The 20956-nt window shown below is 27.7% G+C and overlaps 1 protein-coding gene across 3 annotated transcripts; it reads right to left on the bottom strand.

The window, feature by feature from the left end:
- Window positions 1-695: 695 nt before the first annotated feature.
- On the bottom strand, window positions 696-20818 carry LOC122712315. Of its 3 annotated transcripts, none has more exons than XM_043931856.1 (3): window positions 20353-20818; window positions 3063-3269; window positions 696-1774 (listed from the first exon to the last, which is right to left on the bottom strand). In XM_043931856.1, the coding sequence occupies exons 1-3, from the start codon at window positions 20435-20437 to the stop codon at window positions 1437-1439; spliced, it is 630 nt and encodes a 209-aa protein (XP_043787791.1). In that variant the 5' UTR covers window positions 20438-20818; the 3' UTR covers window positions 696-1436. The 3 variants fall into 3 exon arrangements, with proteins under 3 accessions (XP_043787791.1, XP_043787793.1, XP_043787792.1); XM_043931858.1 differs by having other exon boundaries at window positions 696-1795; XM_043931857.1 differs by lacking the exon at window positions 20353-20818 and adding an exon at window positions 19808-19943 and having other exon boundaries at window positions 696-1795.
- Window positions 20819-20956: the final 138 nt, after the last annotated feature.

Raw genomic sequence — 20956 nt, forward strand, 5'->3', positions numbered from 1 at the left:
ATTAATCTTTCAATTATCTCTAGCACGCTCGTTAAATACCTGTTTAATTGGATCAATATAGAAGTTCGATAATCCATTTTTTTTTTGCAATTGCAATTTCGAATTATATATAAAAATTATATAAGAAAAATCAAATTCTAAGAATGCGAATAAAACTTTCAATTCTGAATTTTGTACATTGGTTTTGTAAAGTTTTATTTTTTTTTTTTAAATAGCATCATATTAATATTTTTTTAAAGTAGCGTAAGATTAATCTTAAAAAATAACGGTATACGAAAATATGGCAGTTTTTTTGTTCTCTCAACTTGCTACGACAAGTCACAAGACTTGTTACGACGAGTCGTGAACTCAAAAACTAGCGTAAAAAAGTTAATAAAGGATTAGAATGATTTCGAATCATTCATCTAATCAGGCAGTGATCGGATAAATAATTCGTTTAATTAAACACTTGCGACTGATGCTAAATCATTTGCTCATTTATCGAATGAAATCGAGCTCGAATACACATTATGTTCATATTTCGTTGATTTTCCATTCAGTTTCTTAAAAAAAATATGAAAAAAAAGTTGCTCGCTTAATATCCGTGCAACGGATTCATTTTCTCAAAAAGCACGTCTTAATTTCATTCTAGTTTTAATTTCAGTTCGTTTTACGAACATCATCACAGAGAACATTGCTTCATTGATTCGATCTAGTCCGAGTGTGTATGATGAAATTTCTTATTGCCTTTTTTTTTTTTTTTTTCTTTTACCTTCCTTCTCAATTGATATTTTTAAATTCTAGAAATATTTATAACCGGCCTTTCCATTTCTTTTCTTCATTCATTGTTACACAGAAATATAACGTCTCTTTAAATATTCGGTAACAATATTTCGAAATCTTTTTAACAGTTCGGAATTTTTGGTGTCCATCAGTCATCATAGAAAGATTCGAAGCTTCTCGCGTTTCTTCGTTTCATAAATATCCTTCCAACCTTTCAAATTCCTTATCCTGCTATTAATAATCTTCGTGAAATATTATTTGTTCTTTCAACGACGAACAAAAATCTTCTCTATCATTTCGTAATATTCAAATTTATATATATACATACATCGCGATACTTATGTGTATCAAGTTCACGATATTCAAAAGTATCTTCAATATTCAAACGAATAATTTATCAAGCTCGTTCTTCGTCCTTTCTCGATCTCGTTTTCAACGGATATTGTTCATAGATCGGCGAACGATTGTCAAAAATTCTCCCGATTTAAAGGAATATGCATATATATCACCGAGAAAGCTTTAATAAATTCTTCAAAAGCGATATATCGTCCTTCTTCTCGTATTATTGCGTCCACTGATGGACCAACAAACGATTGTCAATGGATGTCGACGCGGTGTCGTTTCCATTTCAATTCGACTGATATCCTCCGTTCGAGGGTCTCTTCGAGGAAAATTTAGGCTGGTGCCTGTACCACAGGTCTATGAAGTGGCACTGATATCACATATATGTCTACCTTCTCCCCAGAAGTCTTGTCCGTTATCTCGCCATAGTTCACAGAATCGTACGAGGGTGGCGCGAACAAATGATAAGGTGGGGGTGGTGTTTCGGTTACTACCGGTCCGTTGATCACGTCGTTTCGTTGAGAATAAGGGACCGATAGTGACCTTCCACCACGACGACAGCACCATTCCGAACAACTGACGATGAGGAAAAAAGCGACGAGGCCACCGAATGAACCGATGTACCAGACGATCGACCAGGGATCCAGTGGATTTTGATCGTCCTCCTCGTCTGAAACATAAATAAATCCGCCTGTGAAAAAAAAAAAAGAAAGGGATATGTTAATAAGGATATCTACGATAATAAACTTTGATGATTTTTGACATTTCGTTTTTTCATGCCATTTTGTAATATAATAATTTCGTAATGAAGAGATAAGAAAATATTTTTTCAACAAAAATTCAAACGCAGAAAGAAAATATATTACTTACACATCGATAGAAAATTTCTTTAAGAAATCTTTCGAAATAAAATACGATTCAAGATAATAATCCCAAATTTATGTGTATAGGAGAATCTAAAGTAATAGATTACAGTACAGATATGTATATATATATGTATAAAGTAGGGAGAAGCAATTATTGGTTTACTCTGCTGACGTCTTTCGTTACAGTACCATCTGGAGAATTAGTTCAGTGGCAAATTTCTTGAAAATTTACGGTAAATCAATGCTGCAATTGATTTATCTCAATTACTAACTGATTGCAGGTAAGCTCTTATGGAAATTACATTTGACGATGCACGATCGAGCAATCAGTTTCAATCATTAATCATCTCGATTAAAAGCTGCAAGATATAAATTGGAATAGTGCACGAAATGGAGAAATTAAACGATGTCCGTATTAAAATCTGATGTCTCTTTCTATGAAAAATTATCTTTTTCTTTGTCTTAAAAAAAAAAAAAAAGAAATATCGTATCTATGAAGGGATAAATTTTCGAAAAAAAAAAATATATATATATAAATTTTGTTACAAGTGATATTTTGTAAAAGATTTTGCTACGATAATGGAATACAAATAAGACACGGAAATTTTTCGAGACATCATCAATCGCGTCTAGAATCCACGAACGAATCGTCGTGCGTGACATTAGCGATTCTGATAATAGAACGATTACGTTGCGTGAATTTGTGCGTGAATTCATGATGTTGAATACGTGACATATATTTAGATATATTTTACTTTAATACTTTTTTTTATTGTAATTAATTATTTCAATAATGAAAATGGAAACTTGGAGTTAAATTATAATATTAATTAAATTTTATAATATATAATTAATGATCAATGATCAATAATTAAAAAATAAAATAAGTAAAAAAAAAATAAAATAGACGATTAAAAATTAAATTTAGACGGAAATTAATATAATTTTGAATTAATTTTATGATTAGACTATGAGAATTAAAAATTGAAAAATTCGTGTCAATCACATTCGATTACTTTTTACGACAGGGTTAAATAATAATTTGATTTATAATGGGTTAATCGAGATCGATAAAGATAAATGATCGCTTACCAGAAGGTGTCTCCTTTCCTTCTTGCAGACTTTCTTCTTTCTCATTCGATTCGGATTCAAATTCGAACACATAAACCGTTTGTTCGTCGTCATGATTATTGCTCGTCGAATCAACTGGGTGTTGGTTGTTATTAACTTTATGAATCACCTCGTAACTCTCCAATCGTCGCTGCACGCCAGTGACATCGTAACTCGACGCTCCGTGAACTGCAATAAGAACACACATACATATTTATATACATATTTAACAAATGCATATATTCGAGGACATGCAGAAAGAGGTTAACAATTGGAAAATTAAAACTAACTGTTGAAACTGTCGCGAACGCCTTCGTGATATATAGCACGAAACAATTGGCGAATAAGCATTCAAGGATCTACTTAGGCAGTCATAATAATAAATTTCGATTAATTTAATTTTCTTAATAAATTTTGAAAAGTTTGATATCATTGTTTAATTAAACAAGATTATACTTGAAATATCGCACTTTATATATAAAAATCACTCGAAAGAAGAAAAACAAATAAATAAAACACTTTGAAGAATTTATTTGAAGAAAAGATAAAAATAATTTGGAAGAATTGTTTGAAAAAGAATTGATAAATAAATGAAAAAGTTTGGAAGATAAAAGGAGATTAATAGGTGATTAACCGGTTTTATCTTATGACAAAGATTTCACGTGTCGCACGTCAGTAGGGGGCAATATATCGTTCAAGAGACGAATGTTGCCTCGACGGCGCCAGATTTGTTCCAATTCAGTGAAAAACACGTTTCCTCTATCTTGTCATCTGCAAACATTTTCTAAGTTCGCGGGATTAAATATGATTCAAGATCATGGATTCACGTGACCAAAATTTTCGAGTATTTTAATAAATGTTTGACACATTTTCATCTATTGTCATTTTTCATCTATTCGCTGCTATATTCGCCCATTTTCGATATTATATTTTCTATGTATTTCGTCAGTTAATTGGATTTAACGATCGAAAGATGGATAAAATGACGATTAATGTGGTTGGAAATTTCATCACCTCTTTTATTTTTTCTTTTTATGATTTATAATGAATAAAAAATATTTTTAAAAAATATAATTTTGCATTCTAATTATTTGCACATATATATATATATGTATATCGATGTTATGTATCGACCAATAATATTAATTATTCTTATCGCGAAATGTCTGAATACGTGTATACGTGCCAAAAAAGAATTGAAAATTTTTTTTTCTTTTGATAATTTCATATCTACAATCGCATATTAATATATGTGTACATTCAAATTTTGGCGATAATGAAATTTACTAATATCATACTTTGTTCTAGTTATCCTTCCTTATCCCTAGTTATCTCTAATAGTAAAATAACGATGATGTATTAAATTTTACTTTTTCAATACTATAAGAAATTCTATTTATTTTTAATAAATTTTCTTAGTTTTAATTTTTTTATTCTTAAAAGTATAAAGTTTGTATAAATCAACTGTGTTTTTATTATATATGGTTTTATGGAAGTATATAGACCATCTAAAAAAAAAAAAAAACTTGATATTGCGATGATTAATTTTCTATTCGAGCATACGCTCGAAAAAGATCGGAAAAATTATCAAGAAACGGAGAAAGAAAAAGGTTTTCCGTTTTGTAAGAAAATTCGCGTCTATCCTAACATGTTTACTTATTAATCAATTGTCACGTTGTTTCATCAGATTTGTCGTTATTTCACGATAAACGTGCTATTAAACGTGTTGAGTAGATGATTCAAATCCAACATTGTCAATGTTCTGATGAAAACGGCTTGAACGATATCGATTCGGAGACCTATTTTAAAATTATCGTATGCTTCATAAGTTCTACGTATTAGAATACACCTATTGTAGTATCGTGACTTTGATTTTTTAGAGTACGCAATTAAAACAATGAAATCACGATTCCAATATAATTCTTTAATCAGTTTGTAATGGGTTATTTTACATTATTGTAGTTTATGAGATATAGAGACATGGAAGTTAAATAGTTTCATGTTTATTTTTAATTTTTGTTGTATCAATGAATGCTTATATGCATTAATAAAAGTTTATTCTTTTGGCCTATGAATATATAACAAGAAATGTTAATTTACTATGTATATATATGTTTATTATAATGCTATAAATATTTTAAACATCGGTGAATTATATATCGTCTAATAAATCTTAGAATAAATGAAAGAAGACACAGCAAAGACAGAAATGATAAAAATGATTTTATATTCTTTTTTCATAGTCATAATGTCAAAAAAAAAAAAAAAAACAAAATTCAACGATGTCATTTTTATTCAATGATCTTTTAGAATCATACGAAAAGTACATTTGAATGATATTAAATTGACTGAAAAGGAAACGTGAGAAATAAAATTTCATTAATGTAATGTACGTAATGTAAAAAAAAAAAAAAAAAAAAAAAAACAAAACTCGTTTCTCATTCTTATCCGTATACCATAAAGATAGATGGAATCGAAAAATGGTGGAAGTGATCAAACACAATCAGAGCTCTCTTTTATTCTCGAACATTCTTTTTGCTTTATTTATTCGCGATCTTTACAAAGAGATTAAAAAAAAACCAGTATCCAGGTCATGAACGTGCCATATTTTATATCATCGATGTTCGTGTATGCCTTTTAAGAGAAAGAAAGAAAAAAGGATTCAATCCAGAAAAAATTAAATATATAATAATACCGAAAGAAAAAAGAAAAAAAAGGGAGGAAAAAAAAAAAAGAAAAGAAAAGATAAAAAGGAAAAAAATCGGATCATTCAAGGAGAAGTCAAGATTGTATATACGAGATGTTCAATTTGCCTCGCCGTACATTGGAGACGATGCCGAGTCCTCGCCAATTCCTCGTCAAGCCATCTCCTGTAATCGTATTTCCGAAGGTCAACGGTGATTAAGACGGTGTATAAAGTAAGTAACTACGTGAAACTCTGGTGAATCGTTTCACGTTAAGTGAAGAAAAAGACTGTATAAGCGATATTCCGCGTAAAACGTGAACGTTTCGTGGATCACGTACGCCTTTTTCTCTCGAAGGGAATGAAACAGCCTGAATATGGAAAATCCACGGGCCGTTGTGCTTTTCTGCGCTCGCATCGACGTTGGCACAATGAAAGTTACATAAGCTCCACCTTTGTCTGTCACGAGGAGAAAGAAAAATCGAATGGATCCTATTTTCATCGGTCGGAGTTTTTGCCCGTCATCGCTCGCTTTCACTTTTACAATTAGGTCATCCCATTAAACTCGTAAAATATGCAACGCGACATTTAAAGATAAAGATTCTCTTTCTAGAGAAATTTTGATCGATCAATTTGCGATTCTTTTTCTCTTGATTAAAGTAAGTAAAAAAAAATGGATCATGATTCATGATAATATAGATGATAAATCATTGAAGAAATTTTTACAACGCACATCGTGACGTTTTTTTCCGGATCATTTAGAAAGCTAACAAGTTATGTTTACTCGTGTCCAAATATTTCAATAGAAGAAAGAATAATTATATATGATTCATCTGATGCGGGGGAAAAAAAAGTGGAATTTTTTTGGACACTTTTACGATCAAGATGTTTGAAATGAGATACTGCCGGTTGGAGAAACAATCGTGACACGATAATTCCGATGATTCGCGGTTTACTCGGTGCACACAATTTAGATAATTGACCTGTGCTTGCTTGTGCTTATCCTGCTCGGATAATTGCAAATGTAATTAATGCAATGATGGTGTTAAGCCATTGAACGCGATATTACGCGCTAATTCGCTCCATGTTAACATCTGTGTTAACCACAAATGAGTTTTGAATTTGAAATTGAATTGAAGAGATCGAGTTGATTTCGAATTTTATTTAAAACTTATTTAATAACAAAGATATTTAAAAATATATTATAAATTTTTATTATTTATTTAAAGATACTCGTATTCTTTTCATTAAGTGATGAAACGAAAATCAAATCGAAAAAAAAAATAAATAAATAAATAAAAAGACAAAAAAGAAAAACAGAAATTGCACATCAATATTTTCCTATTTCTCTTATCTCGTATTTGAGCCAGACTGTATATCATAACGAATGTTTTCGTGAAAGAATGCAACAGGAAGACAAGAGGCTTATTGTAAAATATAATTTATAATTTAAAATGAAAATAAGAGGGAAGCCAGTAGGAGGGAATACAGTAACGATATTCACGAATTATACGCGTTCGTTCGCACAAATTGGCATTCAATTTACTTCAAGAAGATGCTAACAAGTGGCCCATTATGCGATATCGTATCTTTTTTACGACGATATTCAATGTCGTAATAAAATTTTTAATAATTAACCTTCTATAACACTATTGACCAATCCTTTATAATTAATTGCAACGCGTGACTCAAAAATCATTGCGATAAGAATTCTTAATAAAACTTTCAACATTTATTTATTGAAAATAATATTAATCACAATATGACATTATAAACAAGGTTATAATAATAAGATAATAATATAAAAATAATATCTAATAACCTGATTCAAAATACTCCCTAATAATTGGCACAGAAAATGTAAAAGTTCGTCGTGACTGAAACACTTCTCCCATTTCATTTATACAATATTCTATCACTTTAAAACAAGCCCCGACCCACTTTATAATGCGTTTGTTTCATAGTTGTTAAGAAATAGCACGACGCTTATCCTTATTACTCTGTTCTATCTCGTTGATAAACTTTTCACCAAAAAGTTCTCGAAGAAAGTTTAGGCCGGAAGTGTGCTTAAAGTCTCCTCATTCCGGCGTACTCGTGAAATAAGTAAGTACGTGGCGTTACAGGCCTGTTTTGTTGTGCCAAAAACTTTTTCCTTCGTCACGAGAAAACGTTAGATAAGCACTTATATACGTTTTATAGTTTGCAATCTGATCAAAAGTATAGTTTTAACGAAATTTTTTAAAATTGAAAAATCTAGAAAGGAGATTAGAACCAAGAATAAAAAGCGGAGAGGATTTGTCAAAGATATTGAGATCTTATTGAAATAAATAATAAGCAAAAATTCTCTACGAAAATTTCCATAAAAATACGACTTCAACTAAAAATATTAATCGCATGCAATGCCGTTGAACGTCATAAATCATAAGTCGAGAATTTTCTCGTCTAATTTTAAGTTCTCAATTTACATTTCTTTAACTATATTGATAAAGATATCAATTTTGCATAAATATTTACGGTCGATTTATCAATAATGACAATTTGATCAATTCGTGACAATGTATTAAACTTTATAATTCCGATAATCAGCCTTTAATGTCTGTAATGTTTGATATGCCTCGTAATCGGACCGTATAGAGAGACTGCTCTATTGAACAAAGAGTTAATTATGGAGGATGGAAAAAAATCCACGTTACATTCATGTAATCAATTACTTCACTCGTTTTTCTAGACACGGACAAACCTACTTGCGTTTCTTCGCAATGATATATGTATTATATACGTATCGTGGTATAAAAGTTGTGCAATATACTTACTGTTGAGTCCTTCTCGTTGATTCCGCTTGTAAAAAGCAGTTCTTCATTGTACTATTCGTAGACGATTTGCGAATCGGTCATATATGCCCGTATACGCGCGGTTAATCATCCAAGCTACGTTTTACTATGCGTGATCGCGTCATCCGATAAAATTTCATTCGCCTAGTAACAAACAGTGGTCACGTTCGAGAATCTCGGCTCGTTCGAGATTTCCGTGATTTTTATATCAATTTATATTAATTGTACTAGTTGTTTTTTTCTCAATTTTGTTTTTTTTTTCTCTCTCTTTTTTTCATCTCCTTCTTTGAATCGATTGCAACATTTTTCTTTCGAAAATAATTTTATCTATACGAATGAAATTAAAAATAATAATATATAGACGACTTTTTCGTTTTCATTTAGGAGAAAATAATACGAACGTTTTCAATAATAGTAGTAATATTTAGAGTTTTAATGTTTGAGAGAATACGTAAATTATGTTATTTAAGTTTAATTTTACTCGTTATTTTCTAAAGATATTGTCACTTTTATAACTTTTTTTTTTTTGCATATTTCACAATTAATTATGAATAAAAATAATAAAAATTTAGACAAAATAATATCTTATATGTAATTTTATATATATATCTGTGCAAAATAAATTCTACGTATGACAAGGTCATTGATCTAATCATTCGTTAAAAAGCAATTAAATCGGTAAAATAAACAAGTGACGCAATGTTTCAATTTACACTCTTCGATCTTTGCTCTTCGAGAAACCTTACAAGTTTTTTTCTCTCATTTAACATTCTTGAATAATCAATTTGTCGTTTTAAGAACACAAATATTATATTTTCTTCTTATCGACTTAAAATTTTATTATATAATTAAAAATGTTTTTTTTAACTATGCATAAATAGTAAATTGTTCTTAATTTTTCATATTTTATATAGATATAGATGATTTTATATGCAATTAATTTATTACTACATGTTTTTATATTTAATTCTCATTAGTTATTAATTTTTGGATAACAGATATAACAATATGTGGATAAGTGGATCAAGATAATTCAAAACTTATATTTATACAATAATTTATTAATATAATAATATGTTTTTGAAAAACTTAAAGTAAACATATCAATTAATTTAATTCCAATTTTATAATTAAAAAATTATTTAGAAAAAATGGGCATAAATGTTAATTATTCTTATAAATATGTTTCAATCATTATTGTCTTATTGCAATTTTCAAATAAGTTGAAATAAAAATAAATAAAAATATTTCAAGTTATACAACATTTTAATAAATTCTTCTTTTTTTTTTTTCTTGATATCTATATTTAAATATTAAATACGAAATTAATATGTGTAATAAATACATAGACGTATATATATTATATAATTAACAAATTAATAAATAAAAGCTATCAGAGTTCGCTCATACTATTCGATTTTTTTATAATAAAAAATTAAATATATTAAGAATGTTTATGATTTTATTTCGATGACCAGACTTTATAATGATTTAATAGTAAGATTATCGTGTCGAACTTTTTATCATTGCCGATTAAAAATAATATGTTTTTCGATAAATAAAATGCAAAACATAATCAGATTTTTCAGTTAAGTTATTTTTAAACGTATCGATAAAACGATTAAATTCATTCCTTCGATTTTTTTTACGTCAAATCTAAGCAATCGTGTAATGAGATTTTCGGCAAATCGCCAACACGATTATAAAAATATGTTTCTATTGAACAAGGGATCCGATTAAAAATCATCGTCAAATCGATCCGTTGAATGATAGAGTACGCTTGTACTAGCTAGATAAACACATGTACAATTAAGACAATTACGATGTTGTATATCAGATACAAGAAGTCGTGTATTGGATATATTATATAATCGTGCATTTGATAATCCACCACAGAATTGCCCAGAGTTTTCTCTCAGGGAATAAAATATGCGAGAGATATTGCGCTTTGAATTTATTGATTTACTTGGTTTTATTTCGTTCGGCGCTTATTGATAATCAATAATTTTATATAATTTTATATCGATATTAAAAGTACTGAAATGAAAATAAAATAAAATATAAATAATTTTTTTACGAGTTATTAATATACATTTATTATAGTATGAAGAGCGTAAATATAAATAGTGAAACGTAAATGTAAAAATTATTTGAAAGATAAAAATTTGTTATGAAAATAAAATGCAAAATCTGACAAAAAAAAAAGACATCTTATTACAAAATATATGCGTAAATACTTTTTGCAACCACTCTATACAATTATCTCGGATCTTTGTTCGGAAAGAAGAAGACCTTCGGAATGGATTCTTTTGTTTTTGAGGCCGAATCCAGTCGATGGAACTTGGCCACGGACCAACTTTCACGTTCGTAGTGTATTATTATCGGAAGTATTGTTACCTGGTCTGAAGTGTACTGCCATTGTTCGCGTGCACGTGAACGAAGACAAGAGCTTACACTAGACTTTCGCCCGGATATCGTGGCTCGAAGGGACAACCCTTCGCCGTTTCTTTCAAAGTCGATACGCGCACGAGATCGAGATAGTGCATGTCCCATGTTTATTATACTGATCCATATTTCTCATAAATATTTCCGAGAAAATGTCTTTCGAAACACTGAAAGTTAATCGACAAAAATGTATGAATCCCTTCGAATATCTGAGAATAATGAAAATTCCTTTTAAGTAATTCCTTTGTACACGTTCAAAATTTTGTAATATTATAAGAAAATATACAATTTCTGATAGATTTTAGTTTTCCATTGGTCATTTTGATTATTTTTTATTTTATAGAAAAATGTTAAAAATTCGAATAATTTAAAACATTTAACATTTTTCAAATTGTCTATATATTTCTTCGTTTCTTTCGAATCCTTCAATTTATACATTTTTAGTAAATTTCTATAGTATTATATATTATACCTGCTATATAACTGTTAAATATATACCTGTAAATAAAGGTACAACGGTTATAACAGGTATAACAATTAAGTATATTTAACGGTTAAGTATATACCTGGATATACAGGTATATATTTAACAGTTAAGTATATACTTATTATATATATATGTATATACCTAGCTATAAATCCATCAAAATATCCGAATATTTATGAATGACAATATATAGTAGCCATTTCCGGAACTTCACGGCCAGACGGCAATATCAAGACGTCTCCGGTTCTTTCCACGTATAAAGATCTCTTACATCGAGTGATCTTATTTTAAACCGGTCTCTTAAAATGCACTCAATGTTCATCCACCGATGTTCGCGGACTTATGAATACGAGGAACGAAAATGATATTTATATTCATCCAACGTACAAACGTCTTTGTATTCACGCGGTAATTTTTGCACAAACGAGGACAGTTGTTCGACGTTGCGAATATAACGACAGACCACAAGCTATAACGGTTTTCTGGACCTGTTATAAACGCTTGTACAGAGAATAAACGTGTTAAGATTCGTAAATCCACAACACAAAGCACGTTGCCAGGTCATCGAACCGTTCGACTAGAAATTTAGCGGTCCGAGATTAGGATAATTCATGGGATAGTCCCGTCTCGAACTGGGACACTAATTAAATATCGTGATTTATAGATAGAGATTAAGGGTATAGGTATAATGTTATAAAAGCATTGTATGATATGATAAATTGTTATTTGTGTAATTAATCACAGAATGAATAATTTTATCGAATATGATGATAAAATAATAAACTGTAATAACAGAATATTTTATTAGAAATAAAAATTAAATTAAGAATTTTATTTTTATTCTATGTTAATTTTTCAATATAAAGGTCAATGTAGATTTAATTATAAATGATATATTTGAAATAATATTTTTCTCCATTTTTCATAATTTTATATTATTCATATATTATTCAAAAATTATTCATGTACAAATTCTTTCGTTCCTCTTTTAAATAACAAATTTCTCTGTTGTTTTTCTATTTTTTTTTTAAATATTTGCATTATTTGTAACAAGATTCATAACATAAATTATTATAAATAATTCCAAAATAATTTATTTACGATAACAAGAATATTTCATTTTTTTTTAATGTTTTTTGTTTTTTATGTATTCGAGATATTTTTTTTTTTTTTGACTTTTCTAATTTTTAATATTATATGAAAATCATTTTATTTTTACTATAAAATATAATTATCTAAATATAAAAAGGAAATATAATTGTGTTATTAATTGGTATACGTAAATAACATAAAATGAAAAAAAAACAAAAAATTACAATTAAAATATATTTAAAATAATCACGTACTTATTTTTCGTTTATATTAGTATTTCAGTTCATATAGTATTTAATACTAAGTATATGTAAACAATATATTTTTATTATCATTTAATATTTATCTACGATATGAACACGCACACAACATTTGAATCTTAATATCACGACATCTCAATATCAAAATATACGAGCTTTATAAATTATAAATAATCATGAATATAAATTCAAATCAAGATTTGATTAAATATTTATTTTTAAATTCGTTCGTTTAGAATTTCGAAATATTAAAAATTTTTTTTTATTTTAATAATTGTTACAAAAATTGTTACTATTCTATTTATTTGCTAATAGAAAATGAAATATCGAGTATTTGAAAATTTAAGAAAATGAAAAGAAATAATTGTATCAAATTATTCTTATAAATAATATAAATGTAAACGTAATAATAAATGTTTTTCTTCAATTCAAACGATTAAGGCAAAAGAATTTTCTCGCATGTGACGATTATCGATATTTTTCTCTTCGTGTTCTATGATAACTTTATTTTTTTTTTCTTTTTTTTCTATTTTCTATAATTTATTTTTGGATTATCAATTTATCATATTCGTAAAATGATAAAAATTCAAGCTAAATTACGAAATCCATAAATCTTTATTCTTAGAAGATATATTCGAAAAAAATAATATCAATGCTAATCCATGTAGCATTAAAAAAAATTTGTCTTATGTAATGAGAATAATCAAGAAAAATACAATGTCATTATCTATACACAATAATGAACTGTACATAATATTCATTATAAAGAATATTTTTATGCAAATGCAAAGCAGTACATAAGGAAGAAGTTTTCAAAGAAATTTTTTAAAACCGGATTTTTCGTTACTTCTAAGGAAAAAAAAAATATGATTGATTTCAGATTCCATTGAATGTATACATTTCTTATTTTCATGGCAGTCACAGTAATTAATAATCGTTACAAATCAATTTTTTCTCGAGAATAAAGTAATGCAATAAGAATGTAATATGCATACTCGAAAAAAAAAAGACAAATAAAAATATAATTTTTAATTCTACAAGATCACAGAATATTAAAACAGATTTTTGTGAATCATATTACTCATTAAACAACCCAATTTCATTCAGAATTATTTTTTTTCTCGTGTATGCTCGAAATACTCAAATACATGAAATTCTGTTGTTTATGTGTATTAATGAACGAAAAACTAGGGTAAAAATAGGGGCAAACTGGAAATCGAATAGCGCATTGTACCGATTAAAGGTGTTCGTTACGAGCGTTGTTTCTGCTGAAATCGATGACACTTCCAGCAAAATTGTGGCTCGTTATCATAACGAGCAAATTTTTCGAAGATAAGCTGTTAGAAACACTTAGAATCTGTTAAAGATAGTCTTAAGTCTGTAATAGGAGACTTCATTAATCTTGTTTTTGTGTTGTAAATTATTCTATTCTATTAGTGTAAGATATTCCATGAGGTTTCTTAACTTCAAAAATAATAATATGTATTTTACCATGAATTTCTTGATTTATTATCTACTATATTGTAATTATATATCTAATGTAAACATATTGATCAATTGATTTTATTGGAATTAATTGATTTTTTTTTATTTGTGCAATAACTATATAACTATAGTTATATAGTTATTGTTAAATTCAATTGCACAATAAAAATTTATTTTTGAAAATCAAATATGTATTTCGATGCACGAAATTGTCAAGATATTAAAAATACAAAAAATTCATTAATTCAATTAAAATTAAATTTTCAAATTAATCTTCAATTAATATCATTGGATCGTAAATGATTACAACAATTAGATTACTAACTTTATAAAGTTATTTTAAATATTTTCATTTTAATTTCTATTTTATTTATTGTGATATAAATGAGACGATAAAATTATACTTAACATATAAAAATCGTCATCGCATAAAAATTCTCTTAATGAATTCTTGCTAAGATTGACTATTTATGTACATTGATTCATGTTGAAATCGAAAAAAACATCTGAATAACACAAATTCTAAGCAAATCACGTTTTGATTAAAATTATTATTGATATTACTGGCGCCAATAAGATTTTTAACTTAATCAAGATGATCTCTCTGAGGAATGTTAATATCTTGACTTTTGTTATTTTCTTGACTACTTTTTTTAAAACTGAATTTCTTAATATTTTTGTAATTTTATTTTTTCAGAATGCATAAGAATCCATATTATATATCCATATATTTTTTGCATTGATGATTAAGGAAGTTTATACCTTAAAAATATTGAATTCTTTATAATAAATAATATAATANCAAAATTATAATAAAATATATATGAATACAACTTTCAAAAGTATATAATTTTTACTATAACTAAAAAAAAATCACTTTCATGAAAGGAAGATACGTAAACAAGATACAAAAATAAATGATATGATTATATTCCAACGATCATCGCTCTTTTGGATAGATCTTTTACATTTTTCATAGATGACTTTGCAATCATGGTGTGACGTGCATTGAAAAATAACAATAACATATATGGTCTAGAATAATTGAACAGATTATCCTATACCGGTTGATTTGTCGTCGATTAATCGGACCTGTGACTAATTCGCGTTATCAAGCGGTCGATCGTAACATCGAACGTAAATCGTCTTGTTTGGACATGGTCAAACCTCGTTCAGTGTAGATCATTGACCAATGCGGAAGTTGAGGACATCGACTCTCTGTGTAGTGGAAGATCTTTATATAAAACTGTGTATTCTATCTTTTTAATTTTTTTTTTTTTTTATCAATTATAGAGCACCCTATGCATCACAAGATGTACAAATAAATATTATAACACATGAAAAATAACAATAAACTGGTGGCTAATTTCACTACGATTTCAATTAATTCCATTTAAACTCGCCAATTATTTTGGCAAAACTAAACCAAAATCACACAAATCTTAACCAAAATTGAGAAAGAAAAAAAAAAAAGATCGAAAGAATCGAAAGCATCCCTTTCTGGATTATATACTTTTTGCCATTTATCATAGCCCTAGCAACTTCGATATTTATTGTTTCTGCCCCGATACATAGGCCAGGCCGGACCCGCCTTAGGTATGCAAGCGCACATGCAAGCCTTTTCTGCAGCTGCAGCAATTCACCACAATATCCAATCGACGAAGCTTGCTGGCGGGTTTAAAAGGGCCACTGGCAATCTGCCAATAAGGCTGACAGACTCATTAACGGATAACCAGCGACAATTAAGGTAAACGAATCGATCGGACCAGGGTATTTAACTACTACCTATCAAACCTATGTGTATGTGTAATTAACGTGTGTAAAATCAAATTCACGACTCTCTCGTTATTCTGTCAACATGTAAGATCAACTAGATAACATCTTAGCTCGATGAAATTTTCCTCAGATAAAAATCATTGACAATTGAAAATCATTTACATTGGCTTGACTTAAAAGGAATTATACAAATTATATAAATCGAAATATACAATATATCATTCATATAACTGTAACAATGAAATAATTCAATAATTATGAATATTGAGAACGATTTTTGATATTCTATGCATAAGAATATATAAATATTCTAATATAAAAGTATAGCAATTGTATGTTATGCAAAAACATCATTTATCATATAGCATACAAGCATTCATCTGTCCATACATTTCACAGAGAAATCTAATGGCATAGCATGAAGAGCACCGATATATACAATATATGTATAATCTTATTTATAGATGTAAGACTTTCGAAAATTATTTTTTTTTTCTGTTCATTTTCATTCTTTATTCATGTGTTCTATAATTAATGAACAAACGTTGAACCTGTTTGCTTCTATCGAACCATACATTTGATTTTTAAAACAAGCGAAAGACGCATTCGCGCTCGCAATTTTCACTTTCCTAACAAAAATTCCGTCGAAATGCACTTTGATTTTGCTTGCTTTGATATTTATGTTTGCGCAATGGGAATGTTCTCGTCGAGTGTCGAGTATTTTGTGAAGTAGATTAGGGAATGACGTTTGGTCGACGTACGTTTCACACGAAAATGATAAAACGTGATATTTCGTTTTTATTCCTGATTTTTCTAATTAATTATTTTTGGTATACGTGATATCTTCTTTATTTTAATTTTTTTTTTTAAATGATTACAAGATATTAATAGAATTAAATTGATATAAGTTTTAATTATCTATTAAGAGCGATATGATCTATTAGCGATATGATTTTACTTTCTTCCTTTCATTTTCTTGAAAATGGATTTTGAAAGAGGAGGAATTTTTCCATAAGAATATAAAAATTTGAAATATTTCAAAAAATTTCCAGTTTAAAAAAAAAAATTTATGAATATCTTACATAATTTTTCAGACATTTGCGACGATTGCAATAGAAAAAAATAGTAAATCAAAATTTATTCGTGTTATTTCATTATTAAAATAATGAAATCAAGTTCACTTTGAATTAAAATGAACTTGAATTTCGTGAATTTAAAGTAATTTTAACTTAAATGAATTAAGAAGATAATATTTCTAAGAAGTTCATTATTAATATAATTTATACATTATTCATTCATATCGAATAAATTTTGCTTTAAATCTTTTCATCGCACTTTGTAAAATTATGTATATTGTTAAAATATTCTATATCTCCTATAGATTTTATTTTATCTCTAAAATTATTTCGCTTATTTTCATAAATCCTTTAGAGAAGAATTAAAAAAGGTATGTTAAAACATGACAAGAGTTTTAAGAAATGTTTGGTTTTTGCTGTGAAAACTCGTGACGTTCAAACTATCTAATACGTAATTCACAAGTTTCACTTCTTTTCCAAAGTTTTTTTTTTGCAACATTGCAGATAAAATAATATTTTCTTTTTAATTCTTTTATTTTTTTTTTAAATAATAACTATAGCTAAAACAACATTAAAAAAAAAAAAACATCAAAAGTTAAAAATGGAAATTCATGATGTTCACGTGGCTCATAATTTACACATCTTATATTTTTTGTTCTTTATTATATTCGAAATTGCAGCATTTTTTTTATCTTACGTCTTTTTTCTAACAAAAGATTTAAGGAATATCATGATATTTATTATTTTTCAATTATATAAACGATTTTATTTTTCTATGTGACTGACATTTCATTAATAATCTATCAAATTTCTATTTTATTTTCTGTTTTCAAGTGCTGGAACTATAATAAATCTTTAAGAAACAAATAATTATATTTCAAAAAAGATTAATTGCTAATAGTGTAATTTTTTTATTTACATTATTTTTATTCAACAATTTGGATTTAAAGTTTATTTTATATTATGTTCATTTTTAAACAATGAAAAATTTTAAATTTGTTTAATTGTTGAATACAGATAGAAAGAAGTCCATAAATAATACATAAAAAATTATTAAATTTTTTTTAAAGTTAAAATTTACATCTCAACATCTTCTATTTATAATTTATACAAAAATCGATTTATTTTGAATTTTCGCTTTATCATGCAAATGGTAAAAATAAGTGTAATTGTTGTCTTCAAATATGCATTTAAAAAAAGTTAATATTTTTCAAAAATCAATATATTATATTCGGAAATTAATTAATTTGAACAAAGAAAAGATTCCAAAATTGAAACATTATTCTATTAAACTTATATTGAATAAAATAATAAAACATATACATATATAATAAGATATTTTTAATTATTTACTTCTCATTAAAAAACTCATTAAAAAAATTCTGTTCAATGTTTAATAAAAATTCTGATTAATCCTAATTCTTTTCTGATATGTTAAACACAAAAAAATAAATTGGAATAAATTTGGTTACAAAAAATATAAATATTCAAGTATATAATCAATGAAAAGATATTCCGTCGTACTCATAATCAATCATGATATGACCGATTATTCGAACAATCTCATCAGAGATTACAAATCACGTATTTTTCTCGTCTTTGCTTCAATCTCTTCAAGCTAGCCAACGAAAATCTTAAAACTGATAATGATCAACATATTGTAAAAGCATAACGAAAACGTAATGTATAATTTCTCTTCAATATGATTTTGAGAACAACATGACTGAAAAGATGAAATTGAAATCGTATATTTTTGTTTTAATTATGTTTTATGTTAATTAGTTTACTATTTTATAAACTATGAAGGGATACTTTAATTAAAAACTTAATATCTTATTTTGATTAAATTACATGAATTAATTGTATATTTGAATAAAATTTATCAGATTTTTCTTTTTAATAAATGTCTAATTGTATTTAAATTTAATTTAATCGTATATAATTTTATGATTAAATATTATGATAATACTGGAAGAACCATAATATTAATTTAATTTTTGAAAGTTTTATTTCTTCTTTCTTTTGTTTTAAAATTTAACTAAATTTCCATAAATCTTCAACATAATATCTGTTATTATATCTTATATATATTTAATTTTAAAAATACTACAAATTTTTGTATATAAACCGTTCAAATTTATCCTTTTTATTTATTAGAGTTGAAAAAAAATTAAAAAAAAATTGAAATAATTCTTGTGAAATTTTTTTTCATAAATAATTAAAAAAATTATTTTCATAACATGCAGATTATCATATTAGCTGTCACATAGATTTTAATGACATATATAACATTAATATAACTATAGAGATTATATGACAATGTCAAAATTAATGGAAGTTGTGTTAAAATAAATAATAATCCTTCAATATTACAGGCAAAATAAAGTTTGGCAATTAATTATTAATTTTCTGTACTATCATATCACTTAAAAAACTATATATATATTTATCTTATTATTATATATATTTTCTATATATATCTTATATTTTATAATATTAATGACAAACAATTCGTTTATAAAAAAAAGCTTAAAATGAAAACTGATAAAATCTGATCTGAAATTAAAAACTGATCTAAAATTAATTACTAACCTATATTTCTCATAAGTAGGTGAAATCCTATTTATAGAGGATTAAAGATGACACATCGAAACACACGATCAAACCACGCATCACGAAATCGTAGTCGCGATTCATTCACGAAACCGTACGAATCCGCGTGGGTCTTCGGGTGAAAGCCGAACAGACCCGGGTCTCGCCGATCACTGTTTACACTCGCTGTCTTATCAAACACGCGAGAAAGTCACACCGTTTACCAGAAACTTCTATTGAAACAAGTTTTCGCCTCTCTGTGTTACGAGCGAGGTTAAAAACATGTGAGCCAATTTCTCGTCAACACGGAAATACAGCCGGAAATATCGTATGAGAACGTTGACTGTTTCCTCCATCAATTTCTTGTCAAATTATTCGAAAACCACTTTATCGATATGTCTAAAATTTCTCGATCATATCGATAAACGAAATCACGTGACAAAGTAACGGTTCACCATTATTTTCACTTTAAACGCAAAGAACGATTTTAAATAAAATAAAAAAAAAATAAACAGAAAGAAGAGAAAATAATCACATGTCTATACCTGGTGCAGGAGCAGCAAAAAAGGCTTGATTAGTGGCGACGAGTAACGAGACCAGCACGAACAAAGACCACGCGAGGACAATCATCCTGGATCGTAGTGATCACTGAGAAGTATTGATAGCGAGTTGATCAACTTGCCAAATTTCGGATCATCCAGACTTCCACTACGGTTACGATTTCGCGCACCTGACCGGTATACACGCGTGTACGTATCCGTAATAATTTGATTGTATTCCAAATTAATGTTTTTTTCTTAAATGTATAGATATATATATATCAATATATAAATATATATATATTCTTATATATGTTTATATATGTATTTATGTAGATATGTATCTGTATATCTGTAGGTATGTATGTGTACGTGCGTCGAAGGTCTTAATTCGGCGTCGCTAGTTCTCGAACACGTTTCTCTCGATGAACCGGGCCGTCGGGCTCAGACTCGGCTTTACCGACTTCTCCGACCAGTTAGCCAGCAGTGAACTGCTCGTGTTCCTGCCTTGGGCATCGTAATATACATAAAGTCGCCAGATAAGCCGCAGCTGACACCCCACCACAAACCCGTCGTGGGACGGTCCGTCTTCTTACTCGCTCACTCTCGA

The sequence above is a fragment of the Apis laboriosa genome, unplaced genomic scaffold, assembly GCF_014066325.1.
Source record: "Apis laboriosa isolate Shangri-la unplaced genomic scaffold, ASM1406632v1 scaffold1_cov151, whole genome shotgun sequence".
Lineage (NCBI taxonomy): Eukaryota > Metazoa > Arthropoda > Insecta > Hymenoptera > Apidae > Apis > Apis laboriosa.

Coding starts and splice junctions, on each gene's coding strand:
- LOC122712315 (XM_043931858.1), bottom strand. CDS start 20,437: ATGATTGTCCTCGCGTGGTCTTTGTTCGTGCTGGTCTCGTTACTCGTC. Junction 3,270..20,352: donor TTTTGCTGCTCCTGCACCAG/GTATAGACATGT, acceptor TTCTTATTGCAG/TTCACGGAGCGTCGAGTTAC. Junction 1,796..3,062: donor AGGAAAGGAGACACCTTCTG/GTAAGCGATCAT, acceptor TTTTTTTCACAG/GCGGATTTATTTATGTTTCA.